Raw genomic sequence first — 26,782 nt, 5'->3', positions numbered from 1 at the left:
CCTCTGGAAGAGCAGTCAGTGCACTTAACCTCTGAGCCATCTCTCCAGCCCTTCTTTTTCTTTGTTTTTGTGTTTTGTTTCTTATTTGTCTTTGGAGACAAGGTTTCTCTATGTAACCCTGGCTGTCCTGGAACTCTCTTTGTTGATCAGGCTGGCCTCGAACTCACCTGCCTCTGCCTCCTGAGTGCTGCTATTAAAGGCATGTGCCCCCGTGGCACAAGCTTTTTTCTTAAAAACAGAAGCAGGGCTGGGGATGCAGAATGCATGCCCAACATGTGTGAAACCTGGTGTTCCATCCCCAGAATGTCGTAACTGGGTGTGGTGGTACGACCAGCAGTGCCCAGCACTTGGGAGGTAGAGGCAGGAGGAGCAGAATTTCAAGGTCATCCTCAGCCACATAGTGGGTTTGAAACCAGCCTGGGCAACATGAGACCGGGTCGTAAACAAAAAACACAAAGCAAGTTGGTGTTATAATTATTAATTCTATTCATGCCATCTCAGCACCCTACCTCAGGCTATCCCAATACTGCTCCCTACTTCTGTGTCTCTCTTAGGTCCCCAGGAAGTATTTTGAACCAGCTTCCTGTTGCTGGAGGGACTGAGATTCCAGACAGATGCAGAGCCAATTTCTCCTACAGTTGGTGACTGTGCATTCCAGGTGTTCAAGCCAGCAAAGCAAAGGGCAGAACCGTGGAGAGACACAGACTAGAGGGACTGAGAGACAGAGGGAAACTAAGCAAGAGGGAGAGAGCATCCAGACCTGCCTTCATGCCCAGCAGGTGCCCCACCTGCCCCGTCCTCCCGGGCACCCATTGCCCTGGCATCCACAGCCTAGAATGGTCTACCCTGGAGGTTGAGGTGTCTGCAGCAAGGTGGCTAAAGGGTAGACAGCAAAAAGTACTGACCCTGGCTGACCTCCAAGGCTGAAGTGGGTAGTAAGAGCTCTCTGCAGGCTGTAAGCACCCCCCTTTCCTGCCTCCTCTCCACCTCTATGACTTCCCTGTCCTCCACCCAACTCTATCCCTACTGCACCCCCCTACCCTCCCAGCTCGGACACATCCTGAGGGGGCAGGAAGTTCTATGTAGCCGGGCAGAGAAACTGTTTATTTTTAGAGAAAATTGTTTCCATAAAGAGGAAGGCTTCTCAAAGCTTGTATCCTCACCACTTTCCCCTCCAGGGCGGGCTTGGCCTGGCTCTCAGCTTTGGGGTCGCTGAGGGGTCCCACACTCCATGCATGTTTTGTCTCTTGCCCCCTATGAGGTCCCCACTGTGTCCCTGTAGCATCCCAGCCCCCTACCTACCCTTACCCAGCTCTCCCTGTGCACACTCCAAGATGGGCCTAGGGGAGGGGGCACAGGAAGGGTGGGGCCCCCTGCCCTGGGGGCCGTGTGGAGGCTGTGGGAACAGCTGGAGCCTGTCCAGTCCTGGACAGATGTGCAGGCAGGCAGGGAGGTTTGGTTTCTTTGTTCTAGGACTTTCTATAGCCAGGCGAGGGTAGGGAGGGAATCTTGAGTGTTTAACTATATGAGAGGTGCCTGACCTGTGTGAGGGAGGCCGCCACATCCCCTCCCTTCTCCCTGAAGTCTGCTCCTGAGACTGCTCTGTCAACCTCTGCAGGTCAGCCTCAGCTAGTGCTGCAGGCAGTGTGACTCACAGCTCGCCGGGTGGCACCTGAGGAGCAACAGCAGAGAGGATGGCCCAGGTCCTGCATGTGCCTGCCCCGTTCCCAGGTCAGGGGCAGGTGGGGAGGGGGGGAGGGCTCTGCCCTGGAGGGCTTGAATGGGGAGGATGGTTCTGCCAGTCTGAGGGGAGAGAGAGGTCAGCTCTAATGTGAGGCCCTGAGGGAGTGGGGAGACAGCCATGTGAGCCTCTGAGCGGGAAGAAAGCCCTAACAGGAGGGGGGAAGGACATCCCTGACCTTGTCATCAATGGGTGACAGGGCCAGACAAGACCCTGTTGATCTAGGGTGGGCTCCCAGCTCTGGCAGAAGCTACCTACGTCCCTGGGCCGTCAGCTGGGCAGAGAGGGGCCCCGCAGTGCTGATTTAAGGCCTTGGCTTTCCCCGCTCCAGGGACTCCTGGCCAGGCCTCGCCAGCAACCTTCCCCAGCAAAGAGCCAGACCCACCGTACTCTGTGGAGACGCCCTACGGCTACCGCCTGGACCTGGACTTTCTTAAGTACGTGGATGACATTGAGAAGGGCCACACACTGCGCAGGGTGCCCGTGCAGCGCCGGCCGCGCCTGGGCTCCCTGCCGCGGGGCCCGGGCTCCTGGTGGACGTCCACGGAGTCGCTGTGCTCGGACGCCAGCGGGGACAGCCGGCACTCGGCCTACTCCTACTGTGGCCGTGGCTTCTACCCACAGTACGGGGCCCTGGAGACCCGTGGCAGCTCCAACCCACGTGTGGAGCGCACGCTGCTGGACGCCCGGCGCCGTCTGGAGGACCAGGCGGCCGCCCCGTCGGGTGGCCTGGGTTCCCTGACACCCAGCGCCGCGGGCTCCACCAGCTCCCTGGCAGGCGTGGGCCTGCTGCCGCCCACGCCTCGCAGCTCCGGCCTGTCCACCCCGGTGCCACCCAGTGCAGGTCACCTGGCCCACGTGCGCGAGCAGATGGCCGCGGCCCTGCGCAAGCTGCGCCAGCTGGAGGAGCAGGTCAAGCTGATCCCCGTGCTCCAGGTCAAGCTGTCGGTGCTCCAGGAGGAGAAGAGACAGCTCACGGTGCAACTCAAGAGCCAGAAGTTTCTAGGCCACCCCTCAGGGACACGGGGCCGGAGTGAGCTCTGCTTGGACCTTCCGGAGCCCCTCGAGGACCCTGCTGCGCTAGAGACCCGCTCTGTGGGCACCTGGGTCCGGGAGCGGGACTTGGGCATTCCGGATGGTGAAGCTGCCCTGTTGTCTAAAGTGGCCGTGTTGGAGACCCAGCTCAAAAAAGCGCTGCAGGAGCTGCGCGCGGCTCAGACCCAGCAGGCCGACCTCCCGCCCCAGGCCTGGCCACCGCCAGACACCCCGCTCCGTGTGGACACCGTGCGAGTGGTGGAGGGTCCTCGGGAAGTGGAGGTGGCGGCCAGCACGGCAGCGGGGGCCCCTGCACAGCGAGCCCAGAGTCTGGAACCCTATGGAGCAGGGCTGAAGGCCCTGACCACATCTGGGGGCGCCGAAAACGTCGTTGTGTTCCGCAGCCATGAGGTGGTGGAAACCATGTGCCCGCTGCCCACGGCCACCACCAGCCACGGGCACACGGCCAAGAAGATCAGTATTACAGAACGGAGTTGCAGTGGTGTGGCCAGGACGGCAGGTGAGTGACTGTTCAGGGGAGACCCAGTGGGGCCTCGTCATCCAACCTTCCAGCCGCAAGTGGGCCTCAGAGCTGTAGGTATCAGGCAGAGAAATTTGGTGTCTAGGGGGCCTGGGGAGTTGGTGCAATCGGTAAGCGCCTGCTGTATGGAACACGGACCTGGGTTCGGATCCCTAGCACCCGTGTAAAATAGCTGGCTGTGGTCATGCCCACTTGGAGTCCCTGGGTGGCTAAAGGCAGCTTGCTGCCAAGACAGATGACCCACAAATCCCTGGAGTCCAGGGTGGGAAGGAGGGGCACGGGACAGGGACGGAGACGGGACGGGGCTTCTCTGTGTAGTTTTGGTGCATATCCTAGAACTCACTGTGTAGACCAGGCTGATCTTGAACTCACAGAGATTCACCTGCCTCTGCCTCTCAATTGCTGGGATTACAGGTACACCACCACCACTGCCTGGTGATAATACATTGTTTTTAAAAGGTAGGCAGTATGGAACACCGTCATCTGTTTGCCTCTGGCCTAAACATACACACAGATACACATACGTGCATGCACATTCACACACACTCACACATGCATGCCCACATGCATGCACATTCACACATACTCATACATGCACAAAGAATTTGAACATCTAGCATGTTGCTTTGCTGAGGTGTAAGTGATCAAGAAAACAGGAGTTGTATGAAGGAGGTTCCCAAGATTGTTGGCTTCGTAGCAAACTCCCCTTTGAATTAAGAAATGACAGGAATGTGTTGGCACATGTAACCTTAGATAGAGCGTTTCGTTCGCCATTCTGAGGGACAGCTTCAGGCATGGCTGGATCCAGTGCTCAGAAGTCATGTGGAATCTCTAACATGTCTGTTCTGTGGGGCCTTCCAGTGGGTGAAGGAGTCTGGAGCTCTAATGCGCCCTCTCCACAGATCCCCTTCGTTCACATACCTCAGCATTAAACCCCACGAGTGGCCTTCAGTGGCAGAACCAACAGTGCACCTCTCACTGCCTAGCCTGAGGGTGGAGGAGACCCTCCCCGAGCCCGGTGGCCTCGGAAGAGGAAGGGGTACACCGGGAGGAAGTGCCGAGCCCTTGTGCCAGGAAGGGCTGTGTACAGATGGTCAGCTGCCCAGGAGAAGCTGCCAGGGTGATTCATAGGAGTGGTCACAGCTGTTCTGTCTTGGCACGGGCCAGGGGGCAGCTGCTCTAAGTGTCTCACCAAGGTGGGCTGAGGAAGACGGGCCAACAGCCAAGGTACCCCGGGTTCCGTCACTGTGTGGCCCCAGCAGAGTGACTCCACCTCTCTGGGCCTCCACTTTCCTCGCTGGACGGGTCTAATACAGATCCACCCTTCAAGAACCCTTGGGAAGAGTGCATACAGTAAGTGCTCAAGCAGTGCTTCTCACGCTTCTGCTGACAGTGATCAGGTTGACCGTCGTGGGTCGGTCGGTCGGTTGCTTGGTTTGGGGTTTTCTTTCCCTTTTGGGGCCTGTGGAGTTTGAGACAGTCTTGCTGGGCTGTGCATTCCAGCCCTGAGCCCTCCCCTCCCTCCTCCCTTCCTTGCCCTTTGACCTCAGTCTCCCCTCCTGAGTGCTGTGTATCAGGTGTGGGACATCACCTGGCTTAGCCTTGAACCCTCCATCCTCCTGCCTCAGCCCCCTGGGTAGTTGGGATTACAGGGCATTTAATCCATTCCTGGCTTCAACCCTAATTATAGCTGGGGAAACTGAGGCTTAGGGCAAGGATTCACTGTGCCAGGGTCTGCCCCAGGGGCCCATGGGACCTTCTCACCCCAGATCCAAGGCCAAGTTGACTGGAACCCCGCTGACACTGAGGGCCGGGCTGCAGGGCCCAGCTGTGTCTCCTTGCTTCCCTGTTGTTCCTGGCCAGCTACGGAAACCACCCTTCTGTTCCACATCCATCTAAACACCCGGCCCTGAGGTTCTGGCCCCCAGCCAGGGACCCGCCCAGCCCTGCCTTGGAATCTTTGAGAGGCACCCTCCATTCCAGACGTGCCTCCCAGGGCAGTCATGGGACCTCCTGCTTGCCGGACATACAGACAAAGCTATGTTCACTGTCTGTGGAAATTGCCACCCCGGAAGTCCTCCCTCATGTCTCACTGCAGTCCCTCTTGCAGCTAGCTTACATCAGGCCTCACTTCGATGGAACTGGAGTGTATTTCATCTCCTTCAGTGGGTGCTTAGTGCTTAGTCTCACAGGCACTAAGGGAACACACAGGAAACCACACTTGCAAAGCTCCCTGCTCAGGGCCTGCGACATAGTTCAGCAAACGAAGTCGCTTGCCACCAAGTCTGAGTTTGCTCTCCAACCCACATTTTGTTTGTTTTTTGGGACAGGGTCTCACTATATTGCACTGGTTGGCCTGGAGCTTGCCATGGAGACCAGGCTACCCTCCAGTTTACAGAGATCTGCCTCCCAAATGCTGGGATTAAAGGTGTGCACCATCATCCCTGACCCAGAGACCCACATAACGGAAAGAACTGACCCTTCCCCCCAACAAGTTGTCCTCTGACCTCTACACATGCACCAAGCCATGGCACACGCACACCCAAGTAAATAAATGTGTAAGTCAGTGTAACTTTTTTTTTTTTTTGCCAGAACTGAGGATCGAACCCAGGGCCTTGTGCTTGCTAGGCAAGCGCTCTACAACTTAGCTAAATCCCCAACCCCTGTGTAACTTTTTAAGAGACAGGGCCTCAAACTCACAGAGGTCGTGCACTGCCTGTGACTTTCAAGTGTTGGGATTAAAGATGTACACCAGCATGTCCAGAAATAAATGTAATTTTAAAAATACCAATGCAGAAAATATGCAAGAGACCCCAACAAGCAAGTGAAAAAGAATCCACATGGGAAATACGTGTTTAGATAAAAAAAAAATGAGAGAAACAGAACAGGTGGTGACAGTTCACTGGGGTGGTGGCCTCCCTGTGCCTGTCATCTTGAGCATGATCTTCAAACTGTGGTCTCCCACCGGAGCAAACTGAACCTCCTCACACTGTGTGCTGGGTGTCCTGGCTCAGTGAGAGTCTAGAACCCCCCAGTGAGGAGTTGGGGTGTGTCTCCGTGAGAGCCCCTGCCTAGAGTCCCCCAGTGAGGGGCTGGGGGTGGCTCAGTGGTAGAGCCCCTGCCTAGAGTCCCCCAGTGAGGAGCTGGGGGTGGCTCAGTGGTAGAGTCCCTGCCTAGAACCCCCAGTGAGGGGCTGGGGCATGGCTCAGTGAGAGTCTAGAACCCCCCCCCCAGTGAGGAGCTGGGGTGTGGCTCAGTGAGAGCCCCTGCCTAGAATCCCCAGTGAGGGGCTGGGGTGTGGCTCGGTCGCAGAGCAGCTACCTAGTGCTGTGAGGCCCTGGGGTTCTGGCCCTAGCGCTGTGAAGCATGGTTGTGCGGCCTGGCTCTGTGTGTACAGTGGATGTTCACAGTCAGCTCTAGGCTCTGTGGTGTCTTTTTGACTCAGTATGTTCAGGTGCCTAGCACTCAGGAAGCTGAAATGGGTCGTGGGGGTTGGGGGGTCACCTTGGCTTCAAGGCCAGCCTGGGCTACAGAGTGAGGCTCAAAATAATAAAAACATCAAAATAACGTGACTAAGGAGATACAACCCTGTGGGCAGAGAAGCACCAGGCCAGGGCGCAGTGGGCTCAAAGGCCCTGGGGTAAAGGACTTGGGCTGATGAACTCTAGAATGAGCTAGAAGTGGACAAAGAGATGAGGTTGGGGGCGGGGTCCCAGCATCCAAGGGTGAGTGCCACAGGCTCCTGTGCTCTGGCGGCGCAGTGTCAGAAATGAAATATGACGTGAGACCTTAGCAGGTGTGCAGGTAACGTCACCAGTTGTGTCTGCCGAGGTTGGTGAGCCTGACGGTAAATCATAGCGCACCTTGGAGGCAGAGGCAGAGCAGGAAGACCTCTAGCATCAGGTGAGGCCTATGCTTCTCAGCAGAGCAGGATTAATTTCTCCAGCTGAAGAGTCGGGGAAGCCCCTCTCCACAGACACCCAGGCTTGAGAGAGGTAGGCAGAATGGACCAAAAGACCTGGAATCCAGTCCACTCCACCAACACCACCCCACTCACCCAACGTAGCGTAGCGGGGTCAGGGCAGAGTTGGCGAGCCTGCGCGAGCCAGGACTGGTACAAGGAGCCGTGTTCTGGTTTAACATGCGTCCCTGTGCTGTGGAGACGGCTGGTCTTGAACAAGCTCAGTGACCTGGATTGGACCCCCTGAACCCATGTCAAAAAACACTGCGTGACGGCACACATAATCTTAGTGCTTGGAGGGGTGGACCGTGGGGGCCTGCCTGCCAGCCTAGCCTATTCTGCAAACCCCAGAACAGTAAGAGACCCTCTCTCAAACAAACTCCACAAAAAACGGGGGCTGTTTGCACAGTGGCTCAGTAGTGAAGAGGGCTTGCTGCTCTTGCAGAGGAACTAAGTTTGGTTCCCAGCACCCACATGGGGTATCTCATAACCACCTGAAGTCTCAGCCCCGAGGGTCCATGGCCCTGTAGCCTCCACGGCGCTCTCGCTCTCGAACACACGCAAACACACACATGCACGCACATATATACACATATAAAAGATAAAGCAAATCTTATAGCTAAGTGTAGTGGTGCACGCCTTTAATTCCAACACTCTGAAGGCAGAGGCAGCTAGGTCTCTGGAAGTTTGAGGCCAGCCTGGCCTACATAGTGAGCTCCAGGCCAGCCAGGGCTATAGAGCAACAAAAAAAGTGATTTATAATGTTCGTAGAAGCATGGGAAAGTGTAGAAAAATCTAGACCACCAGAAGCGGCCTCCCTCACCCAGGTGTAGCTGCCTTCTAGATTTTTGTTCATTCTGTTTTGTTGAGATAGGGTCCCACTCTGTAGTCCAGGAACTGGCCTGGAACTCATGGTCATGCTCCAGCCTCAGGTTCTCTGCGTGTTGGACTACAGGGGTGTGTAACTGGGTGCAGCTCCTGTAGACATGTCTGTTCTTTGGCTTCTGTGCCTTTGGGTTTTTTGTTTGTTTGTTTGTTTGGTTGGTTGGTTGTTTTTTGGGTTTCTCTGTGTAGTCCTGGCTATCCTAGAACTCACTTTGTAACTCAGGCTGGCCTCAACTCACAGGGATCCGCCTACCCCTGCCTCCCTAGTGCTGGGATTTAAGGCATGTGCCGCCGCCACAGCCACCACCACCGCCCGGTTCCCATGCTTTTGGTTTTATTATGTGGTACTGGGGTTACAGGTTGGAGCCACCATGCCTGGTTTATGGTGCTGGGGCTGGGACCCAGGGCTTGGAGCATGCTGGAATACGCTCCACCGCTCAGCTCCGTCCTCAGACCTATTTTTATTTTGTAAGAGTGCGTGTATTTGAGACAGTTTTGTAGCCCAGGCTGCTCTTTTTTCTCCTGCCTCAGTCTGGCCTAACAGAGCTGGGGCCTCGGGTGAGCCAGAACAGCCAGCATGAGGTTTTCAAGTGCGTAAAAGAAAAGTATGTTTTTAATATCTGGCACCACTGAGCTGGTGGGAATCATTGTTTTGCTTGATTTCATTTATTTTTTCAGCTGCTGGGGATGGAACCCAGGGCCTCCTACATCCTGGGTAAGCAGTCTGCTGCTGGGCCAGGCCCTGAGTCCTGGACTTTTCACACGTCCTAAATTATTTTCCCCAACCACATCAAAACGTAAAGGCTACTGAGCATGGTAGCACATTTCTGTAATTCCATTACTTAGGAGACTGAGGCAGGAGGATTGTTGTGAGTTCTGGACCAGCCTGGGCTACATAGCAAGATGCCATCTTGATAAAGGAAGAAAGAGAAAGGGAAAGAAGGAAGGAAGAAAAAAGAAAGGAAAAGTTGTCAAGTGGAAACAGGGCTGGGGACGTCTTGGCCACCAGAGTGCTTGCCGGAAATGCAGGAAGCCCTGTTGGTTCTCAGCACCCACGTCAGGCTACTCCCAACCACCCGTAACTCCCAACCCCTTGGCGCCTCCCTTGGCACTCATGCATGTGTGCGCACACACATGCATACATATACACGCATGCATACACACATGAATGCATACAGACTTAATTAAAATAAAGTAAACCTTAGAAAACATATAAACACAGTTGTGTGAATGCACTGTTTATGTAAGCTCTCGGAGTTAGTCCTCTTGTTTGTTTTTGGTCTTTCAAGACAGGGTTTCTCAAGCCTGGCAATGGTGGCGCACACCTTTAATTCCAGCACTTGGGAGGCAGAGACAGGTGGATCTTTGTGAGTTCAAGGCCAGCCTGGTCTACAGAGCAAGATCTAGGACAGGCTCCAAAAAAACTACACAGGAACCCTGTCTCGAAAAACCAAAGCAAGAAAGATATGGTTTTTCTGTGTATTGCTGGCTGGCTGGCCTGGAACTCACTGTGTAGACCAGGCTAGCCTAGAATCTCTGGGATTGACAGAGATTCACCTGCCTCTGCCTCCCAAGTTCTGGGACCACCCAGCTTCTCACCCATTTTTCAATTACAGCTTTCATCCCATTCGAGATATATATATTTCTTTTCTTTATTCTGCCTTGGTTTTTAGTTTCTGAAATGGGTTTTTCCCACATACTGTAAGCAAAGCTACCCCCAGCCTCACACTCCTGACCTTTCTTCACCTGCATCCCCATGCTGCGGTTACAGATGTTCACCACCATGACCAGCACACTTTATCTCCTTTTGAATTACTTGCAAACATTTTTATTCAGAGCGTGCGTGTGTGTGTGTGTGTGTGTGTGTGTGTGTGTGTGTGTGTGTGTGTGTGTTGGGAGTGGAGCGCGCGTGTGTGTGTGTGTGTGTGTGTGTGTGTGTGTGTGTGTGTGTTGGGAGTGGTCTCTCTCCTACTGTGTGGTTCTGAGCGATCAAACTCAAAGTGTTAGGCCTAGGACCAAGTTCCTTTATTTACTGAGCCATCTCTGCAGCCCAGGATTTTGCTTTTTGAAGAGGATGTTTCTTTGTGTTGCCCTGGCTGGCTACCAAGCAATCCTCCTGCCTCACCCTGTGCATTCCCGGGGCCCTCAGGCATGCGCCACCACCCTGGGCCTTCCTATCCCTTTTAATATCATTGCTGCACCCCACCTTCAGCCATTTATTTAGATATTCCATGTCCTTGAAAAACATGCCCTGTGCCTGCCTGATTTCCTTAAATGGTCTTGTGTTTCAGAAAAACAAGATCCTCGCTCTGTTTCTTGTTTTTTCCACTTCAATTTTTTCCTCCAGTGCTGGGATGGGGCTGTGGGCATCCTGCAAGCCAGGCGGGTGTCACAGCGCTGAACGCCTACTCTGGTCTTCCTTTTCTTTATTTTATTCCGTTTATTGACTTTGGGGGTGCACGGCCACTGTGTGCATGTGTGGAGGCCAGAGGACAATTTAGGGGTTCTGTTCTCTTCTATCACCTGTGGGTCCTGGGGATCAAACTTGAGTCATTTGGCTTGGCAGCAAGCGCCTTTAGCCGCTGAGCCGCCTTGCCAGCCTGCGTCTGGCTATTTCCACATGGGTCCTGGGGATCTGAATTCAGGCTACCAGCTCTTAGGGCAAATGCTTTTACCTGCTGAGCTGACACACCAGCCACTTTATGGTTTTTGTTTTGTTTTAAAATAAGGTCTTACACAATTGTCCAGGCTAGCCTTGAGCTCACACACATATATAACACACATATATAGTACATAGACTATAGTACACATATATAGCACGCACATATATATAAAACACATATATATATAGGTTGGCCTCACACTCATGTCCGTCTGGCCTCAGACCCCTAACCCCAATGCCTGGGCTTATGGGGATGAGCCGGTACACCAGGCTATACCTAAGGCTTATTGCTCCTGTTTTTATCCTTAAGGTGTTTGATGCGTTGCGGGCAAGCATGCTGCCGCAGAAGGCACGTGGAGGTCAGATATCAGTCTCACCTTCTGCCTTGTGTGAAGCAAGGTTTCTCTCTTGTTCACTACTAGCTGCCCAGGCTAGCCCAAGGGCTTCCAGGGCTGTCCTCTCTGTCTCCCATCCCACCATAGGAACCACAGACTTCCACCACTATGTCCAGCTTACACGTAGGTGGAGGGATGATCTCAGGTCATCAGGCAAGCTCCCTCACCCACAAAGCTATGCCGGCAACCCCCGGCCCCAGCATTTCAGATCGGGAGTTTTAAGCCAGGCGTAGTGGTGCATGCCTGTTATCCAGCACTCGGAATGAGACCGGAAGATCTCTAGCACAAGGCCAGCCTGGGCTATCAAAAAGAGCCTGAGGGGGCTGGAGAGATGGCTCAGCAGCTGCTCTTCCAGAGGACCCGGGTTCAATTCTCAGCACTAACATGACAGCTCACAACTGTAACTCCAGGGGATCAGTCACTGTCATACAAATATACATTCAAACCAATGTGTGTGAAATAAAAATAAATTAAAAAAAAAAAAAAGAGCCTGAGGATGTAGATCAGTTTCTGGAGCACAGGCTTAGAATACTGGGAGTTCCAGGTTCTGTCCCAGAACTTGGGAAGTGGAGGCGGTGAGTTCGAGGCCAGCCTGGGGCCTATGAGACCCTAACTAAAAAATGACAATGAGCAAGCCAGAGCCACAGCTCAGTTAAGAATACTGCAGTAGGGGGTGGGGATTTAGCTCAGTGGGTACAGCGCTTACCCAGCAAGCACAAGGGTTCAGGCCTCAGCTCAGGGAGGAGGGGGCAAACAAACCTGGGATTCCTTCCCCAGCCCCACAAATAATAATAAATAAATGAGAGTTTGACACACCCCAGCACCGGCCCTGGCTCACAGTGTAAATCCAGTTCTGGGGTCAGCTGGGGTCACCACACCCTAGACTATACTACTTTTGGACAAGTTTGTAGCCAAGTGTCTCACCCCACCCTGTCCTGTCTGCACTCAGCCTGTAAAGGAAAAGCATTTAAACTTCTTGAGGAGCGCCCAGGAACTTCAGGGAGCAGTGAAGTGCTTTTGTTGTTTAAAAAAAAAAAAAAGTTAGTAGTAGTAGCCCCTACCTTTAATCCCAGCACTTGGGAAACTGAGGCAGACAAGCTTTATGAGCTTGAGGCCAGCCTGGTCTATGTATGATGTTTCAGGCCAGCCAGGGTTACATAATCAGACCCTGTCGCCAAAAACAAAAGTAAAAAAAAAAATGTAGCCTCTAAAGAGCCCTGATATTCTTTGGCCCTCCATGAGGCGGTGCCCGTGGCAGGAGGTAATGCCATAGAAAACAGAGCCACACAGGGTGTGGAGGTGCACAGGCCACTAGAGGAAGTGGAAGTGTCGCTGTTGATTCCACACTTGAAGCTTGGGTACTGCATGTTCTTGGAGGCTGAGCCCAAGAAGTCACCTGTGTCTGCGCGGTGGCACACACCTTTGATCTCAGCACTCAGGAGGCAGAGGCAGGACGGTCTGAATTTGAGGCCAGCCTGGTCTACATGGAGAGTTCTAGGCTAGCCAAGGCTACACAGTGAGACCCTGTCTGAAGAAACAGAAACCAAGAGCTGGTGAGATGGGGCAGTGGTTAAGAGCACTGGCTGCTCTTCCAGAGGTCCCCGGTTCAATTCTCAGCGCCCACAGCTCTCACCATCTGTAACTCCTGTCCCAAAGAATCTGACGGATGGCTCTCTTTTATGCAGGCACCAGGCATGTACATGATGCACAGACATACGTGCAGGTAAAACATACAGACACAGACGCCCCCCCCCACCCCCCGCTCCACACACACCCAGTTAAAAAAAAATCTTTAAAACCTAGAATAAATGATACACGGAGTAAAACATACCCTCTTAAGTACGCATGTGGGAGCCTGAGTGGAGAGGGCAGTGCATCATACATGTGCGGTTGTCCCCTTGTACAGCCTTTAACTATCTGATTGGTAAAGCCGTCCTGGTGGCCCCTATTAGCCATGGCGGCAGCAGGAAGCATGTTTATAATGATCTTTAGTTGACCATCTCCGGAACTTTCTTTGTTTTTTAAAAACTGAGACAGTGTCTTGGTACATAGACATGGCTTGCCTGGAGCTTGCTGTGTAGACTAGCCTGGCATCACTCACAGAGATCCTCCTGCCTCAGAGATTGAATCTGTAGAACCTAGTAAAGCTGAGTAGAGTGGTCCATAACCCGAGCACACTATGGGAAGATGGGGGCAGAGATAGAGTCCAGAGCCCTCTCCAGTGCTGAGATTAGAGTCTTGCTGCCACCATGCCTGACCTCCAGAGTGGGGTTTTGATCTGATTGGTTGATTGACTGAGATTGGAATCCAGTGCGTCACATGCCAGACAAGTGCTCTACCACTGAGCCACGCCCCAGCTCCTCACTGGGGGTTCTAGGCAAGCACTTTACTGCTAAGCTGTGTCCCAGGTCCCCAATTTTTTTTTTTAGCTGAGGATCGAACCCAGGGCCTTGTGCTTGCTAGGCAAGCGCTCTACCACTGAGCTAAATCCCCAACCCCCAGGTCCCAAATTTTAAAATGCAGTTTTTCAAAGGTGTGGTGGTGCATATCCCTAACCCCAGTGCTGAGGAAGCAGAGGCAGGAGGGTGACCACAGATTCAAGGACACCCTGAGCTACAGAAAGAGAGCTGGGCAAGCCTAAGCTATACAGTGAGCTGGTCTTGGAAAATATAAATTAAGTTTTAGTTTTTAAATTTGTTCTAATGACCCCTGTTCCCTTTTCCTGGTGGCCAGACTCACAGCTGTTTAATGTTAGATTAGGACAGTGTGTCCCTCACATGGCTTAGGCAGGGAATACAATTGTGAGTATGCTTAAAGAGTCGTGAGGAAGGGAATAGGGAGGCAGTGGGTGAAGCATTTACTGGGCAGCTGTGAGGATCCGAGATTGAATCTGTAGAACCTAGTAAAGCTGAGTAGAGTGGTCCATAACCCGAGCACACTATGGGAAGATGGGGCCAGAGATAGAGTCCAGAGCCCGCAGGCCGGCCAGCCTGGCACACAGGAGCGAGCAGCGGAGGGCCTTGTCTCTACAAGACAGACAGTGAGGACCTCACCAGAGGCTTTCCTCTGGCCTTCATTCTGCTGTGGCAACTGTGTGTGTGCACACTCACACTCGTACAGAGCCACACAAAATCACACACACTCACTCATACACAGCCACACACAGAATCACACATACTCACACTCGTACAGAGCCACACACAAAATCACACACTCACACTCATACACAGCCACACACAAAATCACACACAGTCACACACACAGTTGCACAGTCACTCATACACACATTCACAGAGATACAGTCTCACACACAGATCACACAGTCTCAATCACACACACACACACACACACACAGATAAAGAATAGGAAATACCAGGCAAGGTGGAGGTGCACACCTGTGATCCCCACACTTGGATGATGGAGACAGAATTGCTCCAAGTTCTAGGCCAGCAGCCTGGGCTATATAGCGGTGCCATGAATTAAAAGATATTTTGCGGGGGGTGGGGGGGTAGGGAGGTGGGGAAGAAAGAGATATTAAGATGCTTGCATGGGTCCCACAGCTCCTAGATATGAAGTTTGAATCTCTAGAAAATACTCAGCTTGACAGAGTGTGAGGGATTGAGTCTGAAGCCGGGACGGGGAGATCTCCAAGATCTCTGTCACTGGCAGGCTGCTGGCTGACAACTCTAAGCTGTGGTGGTTTTGTGCAGCTCAATGATTTTGGCAACGCACTGGGCCTGGGTTTCCTCCCTTTTTGATCTGAGCCCTTCGTGGGGTGGAGGTTTTGATATAGGATTAGTTTGTCTGTATGGCTGTACGGTGCACGGCCATCATGACTGTCAGGTGATTGTTGGGTGTGCTGTGGGAGTCGGAGGACTCCTTTGAGACAGACAGTCACCCATGGGCCTAGAATTTAACAGAAGACTCGGCTGGAAGCAATCAAGCCTGGCTCTAGGTGACTGGAGAGAAGCTTGCTTTCTTCGTGTGGGGTCTGGGACCAGCTCAGGTGCCCATGCTTCCAGAGCAAGCATGTCTCTGCTAGCCATCTCCCTTACCTTTGCATGAAGTCTTGTTTCTTTGTTTTGTTTGTTTGAGACAGCGTTTCTCTGTGTAGCCCTGGCTGACCTGGAACTCCCTCTGTAGACCAGGCTGGCCTTAAACTCACAGAGATCCGCCTGCCTCTGCCTCCCGAGTGCTGGGATTAAAGATGTAGGCCACCACACCTGGCCAAAAGTTTTAAATTGCATGTTTATTTCGTGGATAAAGGTGTGCCACTGAGGGTGCAGGGGTCTCAGACAGTTTGGGGAGCGGTTCTCTCCTTCCACCACACAGGTGATGGCTCATTCCTTCTGTGTCTGTCTGTCTGTCTTTGTGTGCCTACGTGTGTGTGTGTGTGTGTGTGTGTGTGTGTGTGTGTGTGTGTGTGTGTGAGAGAGAGAGAGAGAGAGAGAGAGAGAGTCTGTGTGTCTATCTGCGGGTGTCTGTGTGTCTGTGTGTGTGTTTGTGTGTGTGTGTTTAAGTGTTTATTGTTATTTATGGGAAGAGATGCCCACAGAGGCCCAAAGAGGACAGTAGATCCCCAGGAGCTGGAATTTTAGCCTGTGGTGAGCTCACTGATGGGTGCTGGGCACCAGAATTCAGGTCCTCTGAGTACATTCTCTTAACCACTGAGCCATCTCTCCTGTAAAATCCAACCCTTGTTTTTTGCTGTTTGTTTGGTTTTTGACACTGGATCTCTCTAACTCAGACAATCCTCCAATTTGTAGTAATCCTCCTGTCTCCATTCCTGAGTGCTGGAATTGCAGGTATACAGCACCACACCAGTTTGTGCATTTTAGAGACAAGGTCTCACTCTGTAGCCCAGGTTAATCCTCCCGCCTCTACCCTAGGACAACAGGCCTGAAGCACCACACTAGGTCTGTTTCATTTTTGATCTCCATCTGATGCCTCTCGTCTTCCCAGGTGGTCCACAGTCTCCTGCAGAGTCCTCCTCCACTTCACACCCTGCTGCCGTTTCTACGGAACAGTCTGAGGATCCTGACCAGGCGGCTGCCCCGGACACCACCGACAGGGAGCCCACCAGGCCAGCAGCGTCCCAGGAGACGCAAGTGGCTGAGGGAGCAGGTGACAGACATCAACAGTGGAGACGGGGGACCGGGTCGGCCAGAGTGGACTGTGAGTCAAGGGGTACTCATGTCACATGGTCTCTTTCAGGCAGGGTCTCTGTGGGAGTGCAGTCTACCCTGAAGAGGAAAGAGGACCCTGCAGACCCTGGAGTCCACCAGAGGAGCCTCCAGTTTGTGGGGGTGAATGGCGGGTGAGTGGATCTCCAGCCCACGGTGGCTCCCTGAGTCCTTCATACTGTGACACTGAACAGCAGGAGACCCGAGCTTGCCCCGCTGCTGAGGGCCACTCCCAGCTTGGCCCCTCCCTGTTACCCCTCGAGTCAAAGCCTAAGGAGTGGAGGAGAAGGGAACTGAGGCAGAGGAGTCTGTGCACGTTGTTGGGACCCAGTCAGTGGCTCTGGAGCCCGTGTGGGTCCACTGTGCCCCCAGAGGGCCTGATCAGATCAGTGCCCTGGGACGCTCCCGGTCTGCCGTGGAGGCTGTAACAACTCTAGTGTGAAACACTTAGAAATGGAGGGCCATGGACACGCCAGTCCCCGGTGAGGGGCTGGAGCCTGGATTTCAGACACCTGCCTGCCCAGCACGGGACTTGCACTGGGTTCCTCCCTAACGCCAAATGTGGAGAAACTGAGGACCAGGCAGGTCACACGGGTCCCTCCCATCCCCATCTGTGTCCTGTCACTCCGTAGGTATGAGTCCTCTTCAGAAGACTCCAGCACAGCAGAAAACTCAGAACACGAGAGCACAGAGAATGAAGCTCCAGAGCCACCGGCGAGGGTCCCGAGCACGGCTGAATGCCCTCAGCTCCGGCCTCCCGGGACTGCAGCAGCCAAGGCCGGTCTGGAAGAGAGCCGACTCCCCCAGGAAGCTCAGCGGGTGCCCGCAGCTGAGGCGGCATCAGGACCCAACTCTGAGGACGAAATTCGGTCAGTTCTCTGGGTGGGAGGCATCGGGCAGGGTGAAGGGTAGGGGACCTGCCGCCGCCTGGGATCCAGCCATTCAGACTCCCGTCAGCCACTCACACTCAAGTTAGACAGGAAGCACGCGCTTCTGAAAGTCGTCTTGTCTTTTAGAGACAGGCTCGCTATGCAGCCCTGGCTGTCCTGGAACTCACTCTGTAGACCAGGCTGGCCTCAAACTCAGAGATCCACCTGCCTCTGCCTCATGTGTACGTGTCATGGTGCAGATTTCCTGTCTGCCACTCATGTCTGGGGTTGCTGCTCCCCCGCCACGCCCACCTGGCATTTCCGTGGCTTCTGGGATGTGGATTCCTGCCCTCACACTCAGGCTGCAAGGTCTTTTCTACGGAGGCATCTTCCCACGCCCTCCCTTTTTGAGATAAGGTCGGGTTGCCCAGGCTAACCTTGAACTCATGCTGTAGCCCAAGCTACCTTGAACTTGCAGTCTACTGGAGTGTCAGGATCATAGACGTGTAGCCAAGCCTCGGTGATGGGGTGCTGGGCTGGACCCCAGGGCCCCGGGCCACATTAAGCAAGTCTAAAACTGAGCCACGTCTCCACCCCATTCTTCCTACTTCTGTAGAGTTACTAGTTTTCCAGGCTAGCCTTGAACCTACAATCTTGCCTCCACCTCCCAATCGGGTCCACCAGCCCTGGCAATGAACCCGCCCTATTGAGTTTGAAATTCGCCGGGGACACATGAGACCATGTCTCAAAATACGGGGAGAGGCCTGGGTGATGGCCCTTTCAGTTACAAGCACTAGCTGTTCTCCCAGAGGACCTGGGCTCAATTCTTAAACCCACATGTGTTGTGACAAAACTGTTCCTGAGGAGACACAGCACACACATCTACTCCCCCAGAAAGGGAGCCCGCGACAGACCAAGTAGAGATACCACCAAAGTCTAACTAGGAGAACCAGTGAGTGTCATTGGGGTCACTTAAGGGGGTGTGGGTGAGGGGTCACTCACAGGAGCGGAAATGACTCCCAGGCAGCTGCATCCCCAAGGCCGACCCCAGCGTGGGTGACAGCTCACACAGCTGGGGACCTGAGCGTCTTCCCAGGTGCAGGTGCCCTGAACCTCTCCCAGGCAGCTGGGCTGGTGTCTGCTTCTCCCAGGCAGCTGGGCTGGTGTCTGCTTCTCCCAGGCAGCTGGGCTGGCCTCAGAGTCTTTGCAGGTCAGCTTCACTTGGTCTGAGCCAGTGGTTCTCAACCTTCCTAACACTGTGACCCTTAATATAGTTCCTCAGCTTGTGGTGACCCAACCATAAAATTATTTTCTCCTTGTTACTTCCTAACTGTAATTTTGCTACTGTTATAAACTGTAATATAAATATCTGTTTTCTGGTTGTCTTAGGCAGTCACTGGGAAAGGGTCATTGACCAACCCCCAAGGGGGTCACTACCCATAGGTTGAGAACCACTTATCTGAGGCACCTCCCCTTTTTATTGCTTACTTTGACAAGGAGGGGCCTGCTGAATCTTGTCAGTTTCAGGGACTTCCTGGAAGTATTTTGAGTTGTTTACATTCCTGTTTAAGGAGCTTCCTGCAGGATAAAATGTTTCAGTCTCAGAGGAAACTGTTACACAACAATGTGGTGGCAGCTCACAACCATCTGTAACTGCAGTTCCAGAGAATCCAACCCTCTCTTCCAGCCTCTTTAGACACTAGACACACATGGTGCACAGATACACATACATGCAGACAAAACACCCACACATATAAAATAAAAGTGAATAAATTTTTTGATACTATAATCTGATAATAACATTTCTCCCTTTTCTCCTTCTAAACCTCTCACATACCCCATCCCACTCTCTTTCAAAATCATAGCCTCTATTTTTTGTATTGTTACTGCATGTATATATGTAAACACACATATTCCTAAATATAATCTGTTCAGTCTGTATAATACTACTTGTACGTGTATTTTCAGGGCTGACCAAAAATTAATTAATCTTTAAAAAATAATAATGGGGGAGCTGGAGAGAGATGGCTCAGTGGTTAGGAGCACTGGCTGCTCTTCCAGAGGACCCAAGTTCAATTCCCAGCACCCACATGGCAGTTCACAAATGTCTGTAACTCCAGCTCCAGGAGATCCGACACCCTCACACAGGCAGATATTGCAGGCAAAATACCAATGCACATAAAAATAAATTTTAAAAAAATGCAGGCAGTGGTGGCACACGCCTTTAATCCCAGCACTGGGAGGCAGAGGCAGGTGGATCTCTTGTGAGTTCGAGGCCAGCCTAGTCTACAGAGTTCCAGGACAGCCGAGGCTACACAGAGAAACCATGTCTTGAGGAGGGAAAAAGTAAATAAAAATCTAAAACCAAATAATAAAATAAATTTTTAGAAAGTAAAATAATGTAAGCTCAATCTTACCTGTTCTTGGCAGGATGGATCTGAGCCCTGATCTCATATCAGCCTGCTTGGCTCTGGAGAAATACTTGGAGAACCCCAATGCTCTCACTGAGCGAGAACTGGTAAGGGGGATCCCTGGGCCCAAAGGTGCCCCCCCACCCTCACGTCACACCTCCCTACCCTCAGGGTCTCTGCACCCACTTAGTGAGGTCTGAGCCACCAAGGGCGTCACTTAGTGGTGGGTGGGACTTGGGCCCTGGGGTTGGTGGTGGGGTCTACTGTTGCCTGGGGACTAGCCTGGCTTCGGGTTCTTATTTTGGGGCTGTTTGGGAGATACCATCCTTTAATTTTAGGCACTGTGTCTCTTGTTACCTTAGAGTCTGTGGGGGCGCATGTACACTACAGTCCAAGGGTCCTGTGCACCCTACAGTGCTCCCACTGTGGTTGAGTCAGCGACCATTGCTTTGCTTGTTTGTTTTCATTTTGCTTGTTTTGAGGTCTCATGTAGCCCAGGCTGGCCTCAAACTACATTTGTGGCTAAGGATGACCCTGAACTCCTGGTCCTTGTGCCTTCATCTCCCAAGTAGAGGGATTGCAGACCTGTGTGCACCACCTGACTGGATTTTTTTTTTTTTTTTTTTTTTTTTTTTTTTGAGACAGGGTCTCACTATAGCCCTGAACTGCTATGCAGATCGGGCTGGCCTTGAGCTCATTGAAATCCTCCTGCCTCTGCTTCATGTGTTTCTTTTCAGAGAAGTTCTCAATATGTAGCCCAGTTTGGCCTTGAACTCTCTAGATTTTCCTTCCTTGGGCTCCTGAGTGTTGGAATCGGACAAATGCTACCTTGCCCAGGCAAGGGCACCTCTGTTTTTACTATAGCATGGGGTACCACTTCCGTTCTTGAATCTTTGTGCAGAACGGGGTGGGGTATCCCTATCCTCACTCCCCACTCCTGCTGGCTCTATCCAGAAAGTGGCCTATACCACGGTACTTCAGGAATGGCTCCGCCTGGCCTGCCGCAGTGACGCACACCCTGAACTTGTGCGGCGACATCTGGTCACCTTCAGGGCCATGTCTGCCCGGCTGCTGGACTATGTGGTCAACATCGCCGACAGTAACGGCAACACCGCGCTACACTACTCTGTCTCACATGCCAACTTCCCTGTGGTGCGGCAGTTGCTGGACAGCGGTAAGTAAGCCTCCAGGCGGGACCAGCCTGATGGTCTGATGGGGGAGGCATGTCTTCCCAAGCTCCGAAGAGAGTGGCTGCCTTCCTGCTCCCTTCACAGTGTGGTGGAGGGGTGGTGGGCACGGATCACAGCTTCCCAGCTGGATGGAGGAGCCACGGTGCTTTCTCCACTCTCTCCATCTGATGGAGGCACCTTCTTAAGTGGCATGGAAGGAGAGTGTGCCCTTCACTGACTGATGAAGGAGGCTTTGCCCTCCCAGTCTGATGGAGGAGGCTGCCTCTTAGTCTGACGAAGGGATGTAGCCCGCCCAGTCTCACAGAACAGGCCCTGCCCTTACAGTGTGCTAGGAAGACTTGGTCTTCTCCTTTAGCAGTGTAAAGGAGTCCATCTTGATGTCACTGCACTCATGTCATCACTGGATGGGACCTGTGTGATAAACACAGCGTTTCCAAAGCCCTTGTGTGAGGGGAGGCTGTGGCCTCTGGACTGGGGATTGGAGAGTGCACATGGTATTCAGTCAGGCAGGAAGAAACGTGTCTTCCCTGGTCTGATGGACGAGGCAGAACCTCCCAGTCTATGAGGGAGCAGGACTCATGGCCTGAAGGACAAGGCGTGGACCTGTTGGAAGGCTGAATGGCAATTCTCAGCCCTAATGGTATATATGGCATCGGCCAGGCACCCCAGGTCCGGGAGAGGAGGTACAGTCTTCCTCCTGGGGCCCCCTCATCTACTGGTAACAGTATGACTGTAGCATATGGGACCCCCCATTTGAGAACGTTGGAGGAAGTGTAGTTATAAAGTGTTAGCAGGCACAAGGACCTTTGTGAAAAGCTGTGTGTGGCAGCTAGTGCCTGCAACTCCAGCACTGGGGAGGCAGAGGCGACAGATCCCTGGGGCCCACTGAACAACCACGCTAGCCTGCTTGGCAAGCTCCAGGACAAAGAGACCACCTTAAGAAAAAGAAAAGAAAAGATGGTGGCTGGCGAGATCGCTCTGAATAAAGTGCTTTTCCTGCCTCCGTGACCCTAGTTCAGGTCCCCAACACCCAAGTTTAAAAAAAAAAATCTAGGCATGGAGGCATGTGCCTATCGCCCTAGTTCTTGGAGGGAGACCAGTGGAGACCGAGTCCTGGAGTTTGCTGGCTGCCAGCCACAATTCAGTGACAGACCTCATCTCAAAAATGAGGTGGAGTTGGGCTGGAGAGATGGCTCAGCCATTAAAGGCTAGGCTCACAACCAAAAAATGAGGTGGAGGCCGGGCGGTGGTGGCGCACGCCTTTAATCCCAGTACTCCAGAGCAGAGGCAGGTGGATCTCTGTGAGTTCGAGGCCAGCCTGGTCTACAGAGTGAGATCCAAGACAGCCAGGGATACACAAAGAAACCCTGTCTCAGAAAAAAAAAATGGTGGCGAGCAGTTAAAGAAGTGGCCTGGTCCCGACCCTGACCTCCACGTGTGCACATACAGGCCACACACACTCATAAAGCTTTTTAAGAAGGTGGGGGCAATCCAGATGGTTCAGTGGTTAAAAGTGGCTGCTACTCTCACAGAAGACCCATGTTTAGTTCCAGCACCCACATCAGGCAGCTCACAACAATCTAAAACTACCTAAAGCACCCTCTTCAGGACCACTGGGCACATGTACACATACCAAAAATTAAAACATAACTCTGAATTCAAACCAGCCTGGTCTGCAGAGTTCCAGGACAGCCAGGGCTACACAAAGAAACCCTGTCTTGAAAACAAAACAAACAAACGAAAAACCCAAACAAACAAAAACAAAACCCAAGCAAAGCAAACAACACAAACCCAAGTGCCTGGCTCCTGAAGAGGTCACTCTGCTCTCCACAAGCACATGAACACATATACAGAGACCTGCTTGGCTATGCCAAGACAGAGGGAGGGGACAGTCCCCGGTGCTCACTGTGGTGGGCCAGCCTTTAGTCCTGATGGCAGAGGCTCACCCCCACCCCTGACCCCACCCTCCCCACACAGGTGTCTGTCAGGTGGACAAGCTGAACCGTGCTGGCTACAGCCCCATCATGCTTACTGCTCTGGCCACCCTGAAGACCCAGGATGACATTGAGACCATCCTGCAGCTCTTCCGGCTTGGGAATGTGAACGCCAAAGCCAGCCAGGTATGGGGCTACAGTGTGCCTGTATTTAATCTATTTCCTGGGCATGGGGACCTTGTGCCATGGTGCCCTTGTGGAGGCCAGAGGACAGATTTTGAGACTCAGTTCAGCCCTAATGCCATGTGGGTTCTCAGGATTAAACTCAGGTCCTCAGGCTCGGGGGCAAGTGCCTCACCCACTGAGTCCTCTCACATGCTCCCAGGCCTTCTTTATTAGCTCCAGGCTTTGGGTCAAGCCAGGTCATGATAACATTCTGTGTACGAGGAAACAGTCACTGCTCTGAGACTCAGAGAAGCAGTATTATTTCTTTAAGGTCCAAGGCAAAAAGCTGATGTTTGAACCTGAGTGGCTCTGGGTAGCTTGCATATGGTGTGTGTGTGTGTGTGTGTGTGTGTGTGTGTGTGTGTGTGTGTGTGTGTGTGTGTGTGTGTATTTGACTTTACATGCAAAGTTGTTCCAAGTTGAGCGCCCATCAGTGTTCTGAATAATGTTCCTTTTCATGGCTGAGTGGAATTCTCTTGTATGTCTAGACATGGTTTGTTTTAGCTGTTCATCCACTCATGACCATCAATTTTTAATTGTTTCCTTGGGTGTAACTAGTATACAGAAAAATATACAAATCTTAGATGGATACGTTTTTGTTTTTTCTTTATTTAGTTTGATTGTCATGGGTTTTTGTTGTTGTTTTGTCTTGGTTTGATTTTGGTTTTTCCAAATGGGGAACTCACTCTGTAGCCCAGGCTGGTCTCAAACTCACAGAGATCCACCTGCCTCTGCCTCTGCCTCCCAAATGCTGGGGTTAAAGGCGTGCCCCGCCACCACCTGGCTAGTTTGGTTAAGTTTTTGCAACTTTACACCAATGAGTTGGGGGCTCATGGTCGGTGACCATACAGCTGGGTAGAACCAAGAGACCCCTTCTGAGGACGACCAGTTTATGATGATACCTGAGGGAAGGAAAGGAGACAGAGAAGGAGGGCCCAGCGTATGCACCCCATCAGTGTCAGAGCACGTGGGAGCCATGGAGTGCTCAAGAGCAAGGGGTGTGATGTCACCGGGCCTCTGTACTATTGCCCTATTCTGCTGTCTCAGGCAGGACAGACGGCCCTGATGCTGGCAGTCAGCCATGGACGGGTGGATGTGGTCAAAGCTCTGTTGGCCTGCGAGGTGGATGTCAACATTCAGGATGAGGACGGCTCCACAGCCCTAATGTGTGCATGTGAACACGGACACAAGGAGATCACTGGGCTCCTGCTGGCTGTGCCTAACTGTGACATCTCGCTCACCGACCGAGTGAGTCCCCACCCGGGTGCTCTCCAGGGAGGGTGGGTTGCACACACTGGGCATCTTTACAGTTGTGGGTGCTTTGCAGGACGGGAGCACCGCACTGATGGTGGCCCTGGACGCAGGGCGGAGCGAGATCGCATCTATGCTGTACTCACACATGAACATCCAGTGCTCGGTGAGTCCCGACCGAGCCCTGCACAAGAGGCTGGGGCTCAGAGGAGCTGCCGGGTGGGTGATAGGTGCCTGTCCTCCCGGGATCTGGGGTTCGAGGTAGAAGAAGGATGAGATAGGTATTTCCAGTCCAGCCAGGGCTACCGAGTGGAGTTTATGGCCAGCCCGAGCAACTAAGTAAGACTTATCTCAAAATGAGAAGCAAAAGGGGGGCTGGGGCAGGGGTCAGCGAAGAAGTCAGTCCCTCTCTGTCCCCAGTCTCCACTTGGATTCCTTCCCATGCCTTCTCTGCAAGGACAGGGTGACAGTCCATGCTGTAAGTGGTGCCTTGGGAGGCTGGGACTCGCCTCCCTCTCTCTGCCTCTGCAGCAGATCTCCTCCTCAGAGGGATTTGAAAGTATGCCAAGAAAGAATTCTGCCTCTTGTTACAGTTCGCTCCCATGTCAGACTACGAGAGCCCGGTATCATCCTCAGCTGAAGAGTAAACACGGAGAGGCCGGTGACTCCCCAAGGACCGCCAGCCACACAGGCAAACCGTCCCCCCTCATCCCTTCCTGCCCCGCACTTCCTCAGCCTTCCTCTCCAAGGCAGAGCCCTCCACTTCTCGGGGGAGTCCTGACATCTACAGACTCCAGCTCCACGGGGCCTTTCCCAGCACCCGAGGTTCAAAGCCAAGAGCCAAGCTACATTCTCCTCCAGTTGGCGCCAGCTGCTGCCACCCGGGTGTGGGTTCTTGTGAAGAGCGTGGGGAACAATCAGCCGGCAATTGTGGGAGGAGGGGGGGGGGGCTAGAGGGAAATACTGTATTTTTGAGTCATTGTTAGGGGAAGGGAGGGGTCAGAATTTGGGTTGCTAAATTCGAATGTCGCTGGAATGTTAGTCTCCTTGTCCAGATTTCACTACGGCAGGTCTCCACAAGGCCTGCTCTATGCCCTTTGTTGCCTGATTTCATTGTTTAGTGTATAATAGGGTTCTGTCCACCACCCGCCACCCCCAGACAGCTTTCTTGGGGGCCAGGGGTGTCTCTTGGGATTGCCTCACAGAACAAGGTCTGTCGTCCTTGAGCCGTCTGTCCCCAGGTGGAAAGCAGGGTCTTCGTTTGTCTTTTTCTTTTCACTATCTGCCACTGACCCTGTCTCCCCACCACACACACACATTCAGGTTGGGGTGCTTCATCTCTCTGCAGTTCAGGTCCTGGTGGGCCCTGGGACTTGGAAATGACCAACTTACAAGGAGAAAGGATACAGACCCACCCATTCCCCACAGGGAGAGCTCAGGACGCAAGAATGTTCCTAGAAAAACTCCCAGACCTACAGACCAAAGAGAAAGGCCATGTCAGAGTCTCCCAGCATTGGAGCCCAGAACTGCTCTCCTCAAAGGGGAGTCAACAGGGGATGTGATACTGACCAAGTACAGACACCGCGCGCGTTCCAAAGCCCATGTGTTCCTGATTAGGTACTGGCTGGCCTCAGAACACACCCAGAACTAGCTTAAAGTGACAGGCTTTGCTGAAACCCAAAAGGCCAGATGGGGGGTTCAGTGTTTGTGTGTGTGTTTTTAAAGGCCTAGAGCACCGATGGTGACGGGCACAGATAGCCTGCACTTTTCTCTTAGTGGACTCCCCCCCCCCCCCCGCCCTCCCCCATCCCCAGAATCTCAGCATGGTTTTTGTTTTTCCTTGTTCCTTTTCTTTGTAAAGAAGAAAGGAAACATCTAAATGTGCCTTGTGATCGGGGAGCACGCCTCTCTCAAGTCTCCCAGTTTTATCCAGGACACAGCTGGACCCACTGGGCTTTGAAGCCAAACCCCAGCAGGGCAGAGTTGAGGCTCATGACTAAAGGAAAGTGCTGGCTTCTCTTCCAGACAAGCAGGTCTCTTGGTTTGATGGAGTCTTACTCAGCTTGAGTTTTGTTAGAGGGGTTTGTCTGAGGCATAGAGCTTGGTAGTCGTGAGAAATAGGATGGATGGGTGGATGGATAGATGGTGGGTGGCGAGTGCGTGAATAGGTGAATGGTTAGATGACTGGGTATGTTGATGGATGGGTAGATGGGTGCATGGGCAGATGGACGAGTGTGTGAGTGGATGGATAAATGAGTGATGATGAGTAAGGGGTGGGCTGGTGGATGGATGTCATGATGGAATCTTCGCACGTGTATGAGACAGAGCTGTGGTAGAGCTGCTGTGACTGAGGGTGCTCACAGCACACTTGAACAGCAGTGCTCCAATCCTGGAAGCCAGCAACAGAGTTTATTTTAAAGTTCTGGAAGCATCGTCTGTGATCCCAAAGCACATGGCTCTTCATAGAAGCCCCTGTCTGTCTCTGCCACCGCTTCTGTC

The 26,782-nt window shown here is 52.9% G+C and overlaps 1 protein-coding gene across 1 annotated transcript; it reads left to right on the top strand.

Annotated features, from left to right (window-relative positions):
* The first annotated feature begins 555 nt into the window (after positions 1–555).
* On the top strand, positions 556–26,101 carry Kank2 (KN motif and ankyrin repeat domains 2). The gene is made up of 12 exons (XM_036193456.1): positions 556–779; positions 1,619–1,731; positions 2,073–3,296; positions 16,183–16,344; positions 16,435–16,537; positions 17,036–17,272; positions 19,703–19,790; positions 20,638–20,857; positions 22,851–22,993; positions 24,080–24,280; positions 24,360–24,449; positions 24,877–26,101. Exons 2-12 carry the CDS (start codon positions 1,695–1,697, stop codon positions 24,928–24,930), a joined length of 2,559 nt encoding a protein of 852 aa, XP_036049349.1. The 5' UTR covers positions 556–779; positions 1,619–1,694; the 3' UTR covers positions 24,931–26,101.
* The last annotated feature ends 681 nt before the right edge of the window (positions 26,102–26,782 follow it).

This window comes from Onychomys torridus, chromosome 7 (genome assembly GCF_903995425.1).
Source record: "Onychomys torridus chromosome 7, mOncTor1.1, whole genome shotgun sequence".
Lineage (NCBI taxonomy): Eukaryota > Metazoa > Chordata > Mammalia > Rodentia > Cricetidae > Onychomys > Onychomys torridus.
Note: the sequence above shows the minus strand (reverse complement) of the source record. Positions and strands in the feature narration are given on the sequence as shown.